Genomic DNA, 12,398 nt, shown 5'->3' with positions numbered 1-12,398 from the left:
ACGCAGGATATAATAGGAATTCCGGTAGAAGGCAACAGCATAGAGCGGAACATTTTTTCTTCCTCTTAAAAGCTTGAGTCTTATCTGAGAGTTCAAGATACACCAGGTGTTTCTCCGTATGAATATCTGGATCATTTGTATTTTTTCCCTTTCTGACTGGCTTTTTAATTATTAGGAATAACTTGTGCTAAGGCTTCCACCTCTTAGTCCTTCATCTCATCTTCCAGATAATAAGAACGATTTTCAAAAAGTCTACTGCGGGCTGGATCCTAACCCAAGACTGTAAGCAGAGGTTCCAGAAACTTGGCAGAGGTTATGTGTGACTTAGACTGAGCGGGACCTCTGTTTTACAAATAATTCCATTCTATTCCAATTCTCTTTCTTCAATATGCTAAACATCCTGATGAAAAAACCTAAAATCCTTTCGGTTACAAGTGCTTAGGTATTTTTCCCAATAGGGAGAGAAAAACCTAAGCCAGTTCTGATAATCTGAGTGGGATATCCCCAAAGTAACTCAGCTTCTCAAGGGACTTAATCAGGACATCGCTTATCCCTGTGTTTATGGGAAGCTATTTCGAGGATATCATTAACTATTCTTTCAAAGTCATTTTAGTAATTTTAACATTAACTTCTTCAAATACATTACAAAACCCTTCTCAGCTAATGTTATGGAAAAAAAGCCAATGTTCAACTATTAATTTCAATATAATTAAAAAAATACTATTTTATTCCCGTTTTCTGGGAGGGGTCACCATGATGGAAGAAATGAGAGACATCTGAACAAGGAGAAATTCCATTTCAGGGAGATGTTCGGATAAAGAAACAGATTTACTACCAAATTCATTAGACCTCAGAATAGCCCTTAGGAATCCTTTTTCATCTTTTAGATTATCCATTATTTTCTGAGGAGAGGAACTTCCTAAAACGGACCTCTGTTTGTTGATATTAAAAACTAACTTCTATATCAGGCGCTTAACAGAAAAATTTTTAAGATTTTAGTATCTAAGCCAATAAATTGCCAACAGGAATTGTGAGAAGAATATAGCTAAGGATTTTTTTAATCATCAAATTAACTTATGCAAAACTTTTTAGTAGCTGCAAGATAGGAAATGTAAAAAGAAATTGGAGAAATATGGAATACCAATCGGAAAGATCGCAGCACCGAAAGCCCCTCCACGTCTGCTAGACCCAGTTCCATTAAACTGAGGGAGACAATAAATCCGTCAAAAATGTTCCAACCTTCTTGGAAATAATAGTAGGGATCCATGGCTATGAGCTTCAGGAACATTTCCGCTGTGAAAATTCCAGTGAAAACCTAAAGAGGGGAAGGCAGGGGGTAAGAAAAAGAAATAATAGAAAGAGAATGCCTTTATCATTATCTTTGAACACGACACGTCCGAGAAGCTGCGAGAGCTAGCCGTGTTGAATCCTGTATCTGAGGACATCAGCGCTTAGGTGTCCCGTGACTACGCCACACGAGGCAGGAGAGACTTCTTTTCCTCTTGAATCAAGTACTCAGTCCCAACATTCTCATCTCTGTTGCCAAAGCCACCTAATTCACATTGTTCGAGAGTGCATTTAAAAAACTGTTTTAAGCAATAGGAAGACCACACAGGGGACCCCTTCTAAAGGGTCAGCAGTCATTTTGAATGTTTTATGTTTGGGATGTTTGCCTAAAAAAGAGCACACACACACTCACTGAATTATAATTCTATTGAAAAAATATAGCATTATTCCTGATTTGATAGCATGTGTCTTATCAAAGGTTGACATATGCTTCCAAATTTTTTATTTTACATTGTAAAAGCAACAGAACACTGCTAGAACTGTGCGAAATACAGGAAAAAAGTATAGCCTCATCATCCTGCATACAACTATCGTTTTTATGCACTCCCTTTCTGGTTTTTCTCAAATGTATATGTATTTTGACAGAGTTGTAAAATCACAGAGTACATAATATCTTGGGTCTTATTTCTTACTTATCATAACTCAATCCATGTTGCTCCATAGCCTTCCGAATCCCATTTATATCGCTCGTGTAAAATTCTACTGAGTATATCCTCAAAGGACTTTCTTTTCTTTTTATTAAAGATTTATTTATTTATTTATTTATTTATTTAGAGAGCATGAGCAGGGCGAGGTGCAGAGGGAGAGAGAGAGAGAGAGAATCTCAAACGAGACTCCTCACTGAGCGAGGAGCCCGACCTGGGGCTCGATCCCAGGACCCTGAGATCATGACCTGAACTGAAATCAAGAGCTGGCCGCTTAACCGACTGAGCCACTCAGGCACCCCCTCAAATTTTTTTCTTATTGTTGGGAGACTTTGGTGCTTCCTTTTGATTGTTTCAGTATGAGAATTAATGATGTAATAACTGTTGTAGGTCGGGAGCTTATCGGGTCTGAGAACGACTTCTTCCCGGTGTGACACGACTCCAACTTTTCTACCCTCAGAGCACCCTGTGTTTCCATGCCTTCTGTATCCCACAGGTCTTGGTAACATAACGTGCAGTAAGAAAGTAAAATCCCACGAATGCCAGTTTCGACAAGACCAATACCCTCATTCTAAGCCAACCATGTAACATCAGACTCTTACTGAATATTATGATTTCAGAGGAGGACTTTCTATGTAATAGGCTTTAAACTCATAATAAATTACAGCTTGCAACTACCTGGTTACCAAGTTTACAAAGGAAGCAGCGTAAGGAAAACTTTGAAGATACGGTCTGAGGACAGAATTGGAAATAGTGAAAACACTTAGATAACAGACACTGTTTGGAAACTCAATGAATATATAGCAATGACAAAACAGAACGGTGTGATGGAAATCAAAATGGATACATGGGCTGTACGGTTTTGTGTCTGTGTACTTTTCCATGGCTCCCCTTTTTTCTAAACTGCAGATGCAGTATTCTAGAACTGAAAGAAAATATTCCCAGAGAGATCCAGTTAAGCAAAATCAAAGTTCACGGTGCGTGCTAAGCACCTACAGATGGACATCCCTGCGAGGGCGTCTAATCGATCCCTGACAGACAGCTCACCCGCAGCGTAAGCCCACGGAAGCTTTCTCTATACAGAAACGTCAGCCTGCTTACTGCAGACCAAGTAGAGCCCGGACTTGCTGCCCCACCGGTTCTGGTGACCACACAGGACATGCTCAGTAATAAGCACTGGCTAACTGACCACGGAATATTTATACTGTGGGAACTCTGGCTCCTGAGAGAAAATCATTGTTGACAGAGTTACTGTTGCTTTTCAGTGGGATGAATGGCACCCAGATGCCGGGTGGAAATGCCTGTGACAGAGGTCAGCAACCATGTTATTTCAACGTACAGGGATTGCCATCATTTGGGGTTTGCTGGTATGAAAGAATTACTTTTTTACAAATGGAAAAGAGTAGATTGAAGGCTATCCCTATGATGCCGTCTAATTTGCGCTGTGGTATGCTTCTCGAGGAGGAGAAAAAAGGAGAACTGCACACAACGTATCAACCAACAACCACACGACAACGGCGCTCTTGTGAGTGTCCTCAAATATTCACCTAGGAACTTATGCTTCAATGGAGCAGTTCCCAAAGAAATTGGGACTGGGGTGTCAGGGCCTGAGAAGTGTGGGGAGAGGGTCCACAGGGAGGACAATGGTGTGGATGCTGGGGGTCTAGCATAGAAAGCCGAGCCTGAACAGGGCGAGAGGACATGACTGGGATTTCTGGCAGAACCTGAAGGGGCCCGAGAATGAATGAGCTCTGAGGTGCACGGGAATTTTCCGAGTCCAATGGCTGTATTGTGGTTTTGCACGAGAGCGTACTTGTTCATAAAACACACATGTGAAAGGCTGAGAGGCTGTGTCAGCAACTTACTCTCCAAAAAAATGTCTTAGACTGTACCTGAAACCTTTCTCTAAGACTAAAATTGCTTAAAAACCAAAACAAAACACCTTATAAACTCACTGTTGTGTTCAGATAGTTGCAAAAAAGGCAAGAGAAGAATCCTTACATTTATCTCTTTTTTTTTTTTTTTAAGATTTTATTTACGTGACAGAGAGAGAGACAGCCAGCGAGAGAGGGAACACAAGCAGGGGGAGTGGGAGAGGAAGAAGCAGGCTCATAGTGGAGGAGCCTGATGTGGGGCTCGATCCCAGAACGCTGGGATCACGCCCTGAGCCGAAGGCAGACGCTTAACGACTGCGCCCCCCAGGCGCCCCATTTATCTCCTGAATAACACAAAAGTTGTAGAAGTCACATGGCCTCCCTGGGCTTCCATTTCCTCGATGGAACATATGGGCTGGATAGAATTATCTTTAAGGTTCTTCCTCGTATTAAAGTTTTTCCTTGTGGGGAGGTTGGAAGAGGTAGGAGGGACCCTCACTTTACAGAAAACTGTTCTCTTCTATCATCAGAAACCTCCATCTGTATATCTATGGACAAACGCAGCTCAATTCACCGTCCCAGCTGTGGGAAGGCCTCAGAGTTCCAACCGTGAGACAAGGTCATTCCCTATTTCACAAGCTGGTCAATCTCACTCTTTTCCACCTTCTTTTTCTCAGGTTCAGTCAAAGACTTGCTTTAGACGTCCAAGCCTTTGGGAGCTCCCTTCTGCTTGTTAGATGGGATGCTGCCTGATTCACGAATCATTTAATAAAGCCAATTAGTTTAAAAAAAATGTCCAAGCTACTGAATACACTAATACACTTCCTATGATTTATAGAGTGCTTTTCACTATTCCAAAAACTTCTCTATAGGTTCTCATTCTATCCTTCCAACGACTGATGACACGGTATTATCCTCATTCTATTGATGCAAACATTTGTGGTCAGAAATGAGTGGCATGTTTAGTTAGTATGTCCAAAACAGAACTCTTGATTTTAAACTCCAAACCTATTCCTTCCTCAGTCATCCTATTTCCCTCTTAGCTACTAAACTTCCAAATCTAAGTACCATTCTTCATTTCTTTCCCTTCATGCTCACCTCCAATTTACTGGCCAGTCCAAAGTGTCCCGAACCATTCACTATTTTCCATCCCAACTACTAATTGCATGCTTACAATTCTTTACAATCCCTTGAAAATTCTTGCCCCCAGAGTGCTTTCTCATTTCAGAATTCGGTTTTGGTTGGCTTGCTTCAAAGAGTCCTGAAATATTAGTTGCTGACCTTCCCTTCTCCCCTCTTTCCTCTCGATGATTCTGAGTAAAGTCTTCTGAATGCTCACAACTCGAATTTAGGTGTGACCCTAAGTCTCTACGGATTTTTAAGAAAGGGAAAAATAACGATATCTGCTGGCCTGGTCTGAGGGCAATTCTGCTGGTGGTAGGTGAAAGGGCCTCTCAAAATCCCTTCAAAATCAAGGACTGGTTCTGTAAAAAGCAAGTAAAAGTAAAGACTTTGAGAAAAACAAAACATCACAGGGAAAATACCACCACCACCAACAAACAAAATTATCAAGTCATATTTTTCATTACTTAACTCTTGACTAATAAAATAAAGCTCCTATCGCTATCACTTTGTTGATTGGTTCAAAATGTTGCTTGATGGCTCCTGGTCAGCCAGTCACACAGCCCTTTAGAGTCAGCAGATTTCTTGGGCAGCCTATGAAAGTGTCCTGTTTCAAGATCACCCATGTTTCATCGGGCTGCACATGAGGGTTTATACTGGAGCAGTGAGTCTGAAGTGTGGCACTAACTCAGACATGGAGAGTGGAAAGGCCACAGAACTACCCTGGACGTGTACCAGGGAACATGGTAGGCTGCCAGGACTAAACAGATAAAGGATCTTCTCCTTTGCCATGCGTGTTTTCATAATCAGAACTCAAAATGATATTATAACACTCTAACAGTATATTAGGACTTAATGTAAAGACTCTTTGTGTGTGTGAGACGTGTGTGTGTGTGTGTGTGTGTGTGTGCGCGTGCGGGGGAGGGGGAGGGAGAACATCAGGCAGAGATCATACTCAAAAGTAACGAATCACTAGATTTGACTTGCTCATGGTGAAACTCCTAAGGAATAATGAAGCCCCGACGACCTAGAGGATTCTTTCCAACTAAATCTTTCCTATCAAAATTCAATTACCTCCTGGTTTTTGGACTAAAGAAATAAAACAGATAACGCCCAAATCACAACTATTTGACTTCAGAATACACTGTGTCATCTATTTAAAAAAAACCCTCATTCTTATCTTCTAAATAATATAATAAATTAAATATATGACTTAAGCTAACATTAAAATAAATTTGGCACAGATCAACTAACGGTAGAAACTGGATGAGAGCCCAGAAGTTGGATGGGAGGGAGAAACCAGCCTAGAATTAAAAGTTTCCCACAGATAGGCCCCATACGGATAATAAAGATATGACAGTGCAGGCCAATTTATAGTTATGTTTAATGCAGTAAAAGAGCTCCCCTATTTTGTGGTGGTTGTTACTGAAGGTGAAAGGGGAAGTGATGTGCTGGAGTAATGCAGGAATCAATGTGAGAAACAGAATGAGAAAAAAAATCCAGAAGTCCTTGGCTCAGGTTGCTGAAACCAACCCACTGCACCATGCCTCCCATTCTGTCACCATGGCTGGTTTTCTGCCAATAGCTCCTAAATGACGTCTTCAAAGTTCTGCAGAAAGAGGAAACAGCCAAAGGATCACAACAGCGAGCAGAAGTGGCTGGGGCTACGCCATATGTGGAAGCATTTGTCTTCCAATTAACTATTACTTTCTTTTCAACTAAACTCCAGCTTCCAATATCAGAAAAAGATGTCCTACAGGCAAAACACATTCAGATCATAAAATCAGGAGACCATGTTCCATCTTACCAGATTTCCTACAGCCAAGACGTGTTCAAATTGTGGTGTCATGGGATGGTGCTCCATGGCCATAAACAGGGTGTTCAGGACAATGCAGATGGTGATGGCCAAGTCCACAAAAGGGTCCATGACGATCAAGTTCACAATCTCTTTCAGTTTTATCCAGTACGGGTGACACTCCCAGATGAGGAAGGTATTGGCAAATTTATACCAGCATGGCGGGCACTTTCTCTGAGACTCTTCCAGCTCTGTAGTGAGTCAAGCACAAACACAGTGAGGAAACAAAGGCAGTTGCTACTGGTCCTCTGCTGGGTCGTTATCACTGCTCTTCACCACGAGAAGAAAGGTGGTCTGAGTGCCGACTGTCCTGAGTGTGTAGTCCCCGCCCCCCCACGCATTTTCTTTCTCATGAAGGGAAGGAGGAGGCAGGGGCAGTCCCAGGTTACGTCCCTGTTAACAACTATCTGGTTAGAAACTAGGGTTTGATCTGTCTGTTTTGGGAGCATAGCATGCTGGTTAGGAGCTTGGCCTCTGGAGTCTGACTCCCCGGTCCAGCTGGCTTCACCACTCACAACTGTGTGATCTCAGGCAAGTTACTGATTCCGCTACGCTTCTGTTGCCTCATCTGAAACGACACTTACTTCACAGGCTATAGGACTAAGCGAGTCCTATAATCCTCATCCACTGATTGAGGAGTAAGCGAGTTGGTGAACGTAAAGCAGCCGGTACAGCGCCCGGCACAAGGGAAATCCTCAATAAATGGCAGGTTTTCTATTGTATCTCGTATCCCTGGATCATTATCAGAGAAGCAGTCAAAAGCACAGACTCTGAAGCCAGACATACCTGGCGCTCAGACACTGCTACGTGGGGGAACCTGAGTACATGACTTCAATCTGCTGAGAGAATTAAATGAGCTGAGACAGAAAGCCCCTCGGAGCACCCCGGCCTGCATTACGGGTTACAGAAGCATTTGCTCTCAGTATTCTCCTTGCAGCAGAAGCAGCACGGGCGGCCAGCGACCCTGTGCAGGCTGTCTCTTACGGTCCCAACGAAGTGCAAGTCAGGGAGTTCACAATTCACAGCTGAGGTGGGCACAGGAGGCCCACCCATCTCGTCCCCTCCTCTTTCTCATCCCCTTTCTTCCCTTCTCCATTTACCTCCTCCCTCCTTTCTTCCCTACCTTGGTCTCTCTCTTCTTTCCTTTCTCTTACCTTCTTTCAGAAGAAAAACAGAACCGGTTAGCTTCCAACTGATCTTATGTGACCCCCCCCCAAAACCGATAAGCCAAGAGCTGCTCTAGTTGAGGCAAGAAGAGGAGCCCAGTCTGACGGCCTTCCTCCTTCCCTGAGGCACTTGCCTAGAATCCTGGCATTCTGATGGACAGAGATTGCATATCACTGGACCAAGACGCTCTCTAAGGTCATTCACAAAACAAAGATGAAAAAGGACCATTAGACACTAAAGGCAGAGAGCTGTTCAGCTGGCAGCCACAACAACCCAGGCATTAGGCCGTAGGTAACAAAGCCCTGCTCAAGTAAAGCATGAGCCATAACAGCTCGGATTACAAAAGTCCAAGGACCTTGATCTCCGAGGATGTTCTTTAAGAGATGTAGCTTTGAAAAGCTGTCAGCATGGTAATCCTTAGAGGCAAGGTCTCGTTCCACAGGGTTGGATATAACTGTATCTATCCCACACCCCAACCCAGTTCTGCTGACAAACTAAAATCGTTCAGGCAATGAAAAAAGTTTCCCAACGTTTCACCAAGAACAAGATGGCTGCCTTAAGTTAGTCTACTTCCCCTTTTTCAACCAGCTGGATGGTGCCCATGGTGATGGCTTTATTTTAGTTGGGGTGCTTTGATTGGGTTTTTGATTGGCTCTCTGGTTGCTAAGAAAATGGTTGCCTTGGTTTTTCAGATTTAAGGGCCACAGTAAGCGCCACGTGGGAGTCTGCGTGGGAAAGGAAGTCTGTGAAGAAAATTTGCTTTGGCTTCTTCCTCAGAGAACTCCCTCCCTTCCCAAGGTAAATTTAGTTTTCTAACCAAAAAAAGAAAATGAAAAGGTTCTCTTATTTCCATAAATTCTTACAGTACATATTTGGAAATTTGGTTCCGTTCCTTTTTTTAATCTCCTCCCTTCTCCAAATGTCTGTTCACTGGCACGTGGAGGTTAAAGCAGCGACTGTTCACGTCTCTGACAGTAGACACAATTGCAGTGTTGTACAGTGCACTAGGCTCCAAGTCTCTGCCAGATACTGAAGAGGGGTTTCCCTACCCTATGGGCCACCAAGAAGACTCCTATAGGGATACTAGGGATCTTATCCACATTTTCTCAGGTAAGATCTCAGGATAATCTTTTCTGTTCTACAAACGGTAAGACAATGTGGAGCTTTAGTAGCTAGAAAAGATCAGTTAGGTGACAACAGAGGTTTATAAAGTGACTCACAACTTGACAAAATGTTACTGGCCCCACATGCGTGAAGTGGCTAAGAGTTTGGTCTGGGGGAATGGGTTAACATATCTAAAGAAATATCCAAAGGCTTGTGGGGTTCCCTTTATTTTACTCCTGGACATTCTTAGAGAGGTTACTGCAGTCAACTCAGGGGTGCTGGGAATTGTTTTCAGAGAGGGCCTCACAGTTCCACCAAGATGGTGGTGTTAGTAGACCGTGAGGTTTCTGAAGGCAGGGGTTCGCTCAGTTCTACTCAACAATTTTGAAACACCTACAGTGTGCAAGGCCCTGGGAATACGCTGATGAGCACAGTTGCCACCCTCACAGAGCTTGTAGCCACACCACGAAAGACAGATAGCAGGTAAGTAATGGTGCTGACACTTGGGGCTGGTCAGTTGAACACAAGAGTGAATCAACAAATCGTGGCAGCCAACGGCTATGGCCAGTTGTCTCTGTGAGGCAGTTTTTGAACCTGTTTTACCTGAGAATCAATAATGCCAAGTACCACCACCAGTTCTTCATTCTTACCTCACCAACTCCCTCCCCTTCTCCCACAGCTTCACTGATCGGAGAAGTGAGTCTATAGTAGTCTGCCTACACCCTGCCCCCCCCCCCCCCAGTCCTCTGAAACATCCCCAAGGATCTGCTGACTGAATTCTGCTGAGTTTACTGGATCTGGGTGAGCATGGCTGCAGCGAGATGGGGGGACACACAGCAGGCAGGATTTTCTCCTTATTTACATGGTTCCGGAATTCTCTGCCGTGCTTTCTAAGATATTAGGTAGGAAGAAGCCTGCTTCTTTGGTTTGGTAATCCAAAGACTAAAATAATATCAGAGTTTCCTAACTGAAGTTCTGAGAAGCAGGGACAATTATTCATTCAATGCTGGCTTTTCAGGTTGTAACCATTATTGAATACAGAGGGATCAGCAGTTAAATAGGAATGGATCTTTCTTAATGTCCTTTAATTCCCTCTCACGTTATTCGGCTCCACCCAATCATTGTTCTTTGCTTACAGCAGTTCTGTCTCACCAGCTTTAACAAAGGGAGTCGAATACTAGGGGAGGGGCTAGGGGAATGTCCGAGCAGTGAAAGGCTATGTGAACATTAGGACTTCAAAAAAGGAGAAAGAACTGGAATGGCTTCCTACCCAGAAACACAACTGTGACAGTCTCTCTCTCCCCTGAACTACCCCTACGTCTATTTTTTATTAGGTATGTGCTGGTGGGTGGAGGGTAGAGAATGAGTAGGCCAGAAAAGGAAGAGAAAGAAGAGCACAGGGAGAAGAGGAAGAGAAGGGAGAAGAAAAAGACCAAGCTACCGCTCCAGTGGTTTCTACCCAACTCAGGAGAGGAATGGAAGCACCAAGGCCTCCAAAAGGAAGCCTGCGGCATGGAAGCCCCCAGCATTCCCAGCTTGGCAAGGGTCAGTCTAACAAACATTTCTGGTGCATTTACTTTTACTAGACCCTGTGCTGGGCCATTGTAGCAGTCAACTGAGTAACTGTTGTATCGTATCAATAGTTCTCCCACTCTGCTGTCTTTGCCAGTCATAAAACATGCCTGTTGGAGGTGGTTCATTTGTCTTTCTCGACTTCCACAGACATCCAGAGAAATCCTGTCCTTGTTTCCAAGTGAAGAATAAAATTAGCCACTGTTCTTAAGCTAGTGTTCCTTAGCTTGGAATTCTTATGCTCTGCAGTTACTTGCCTGTGATCTCAAAGTATAACCACAAAGTTTAAAGATTTTCTCAGACATTAGATGAGAATGAAAGAAAAACAGGAATAAGTGTTCAGGCAGCTGAAAACCGTTAACTCAATATTCTTTTTACTTATACATTCTTAAGATCAGTCTAGGTACCCTCTAACACCTTGCTCACACGTGGGAATGTAAACAATCTAGAAGAGTCCCTTTCTGGGGACCCTCCCTTCACCGCAGACACCCCTGCCGAACAAATGAACACATACTCTCTCTCTCCTATTCCCTTTCTCTCAGAGTAGAAATGGTATTGGGCTCAAATGACTCAAAAAATAACTTGTCCCAAGGACACCAGCCTGGGGGTCTGAACTCTGAGGAGCAGCAGTCTGGGGCGTCGACAATATTCGGAATCTATAGTGGGACGGCTCAGCTAAATCGACGTGAATCAAAAGAAGATTCATGCAGAATCAATCAGAATCTTGTGAGAGAAAACCCCGTCAGTGACTCTACCTCCAGAGAAAGCAGGAGGAGCCTGGAATACAGACCACGATTGGGCAGAGAGCTGATACTTGCTGGGGGACTATGGTGTCATGGAAAATCCTGATGTTCCTCAGCGTGCCAGGCTGTGTCGTGGAGGAGCCAGCAATACCAAGTACAAGCACTGACAGCAGCACGACTGCAGATACGCTATGATTCAACAGTGGCTGTTCTTTCCCTGGGGCACAGAGCGCCGAAATAAGAGGGGTTTCGGCTTACCTATTCACACACCAAATATATTTATGGATACGTGGGGTGTTTGATGAGAGGCAGAATTAGGTGCAGTCAAAATGCACAGTACATTAGTCCTTCAGGGAAAACCAAGAGGGCTGTAGGTAGCTAAAAAGGAAAAGAGGAAGGTATGTTTTGGGGAAGAGGGCAGGGAGGGGATTCCATCAATTCCTGTCTCACAGTTCTTCAGTCCACAGCCTTTATAGCCTCACCTCACCCCACTGGCTCCTCACGACCATTACGGTTTTCTCGAGCTCTTCTAGCTCCCTCCCGACGTCGTTCCTTCATACTTCTTACCTATCTGTGTATGACGCTGGCAGCAGCTCTGAAGTCCTTATTTGATTCTCTGCATGCAGAATTGGGATGCTGGCTTCTATAACCAGTAGACTCTATTCCTAAAGTTCAGAGTCAGGTTTTGCAAAACTCAGGCCAATGGACAGGGATTATATTTATCATGCACACTATATATTGATATCTTGGCGGCTTGGACTGACATTAAGGGCACATACCTTCTACCAGTGTATTTGTAACAACACTCAATATACTGTTGATTCTGTCCTTCCGCCCATAGGAGGCCAGTTGGTCCATGGAAACTAAGAGAGATCCAGGGCCTTTCTTCTTAATTTCCACCTCAGTTGTAGCCTGAAAAAAATAGCAAATCGGGTGAGTAAAGTCTTACAAACGTTAAAGCTGGGCCTTA

General features: G+C 43.7%; 1 protein-coding gene across 12 annotated transcripts in view; it reads right to left on the bottom strand.

Moving 5' to 3' along the window:
- Positions 1-12,398, bottom strand: part of SCN8A (sodium voltage-gated channel alpha subunit 8) — a 176,529-nt gene that overhangs the window by 40,246 nt on the left and 123,885 nt on the right. For all 12 annotated transcript variants that reach the window (XM_087855848.1, XM_087855856.1, XM_087855849.1 and 9 more), the window contains 3 exons: positions 12,208-12,340; positions 6,795-7,033; positions 1,142-1,315 (listed from right to left, as the gene is read on the bottom strand). In XM_087855848.1, the coding sequence (XP_087711974.1) occupies positions 1,142-1,315; positions 6,795-7,033; positions 12,208-12,340 (546 nt within the window). The remainder of the gene's footprint in view (positions 1-1,141; positions 1,316-6,794; positions 7,034-12,207; positions 12,341-12,398) is intronic.

Source organism: Ursus americanus, chromosome 25, assembly GCF_024610735.1.
Source record: "Ursus americanus isolate L20-20 chromosome 25, mUrsAme1.1.p, whole genome shotgun sequence".
NCBI lineage: Eukaryota > Metazoa > Chordata > Mammalia > Carnivora > Ursidae > Ursus > Ursus americanus.
Note: the sequence above shows the minus strand (reverse complement) of the source record. Positions and strands in the feature narration are given on the sequence as shown.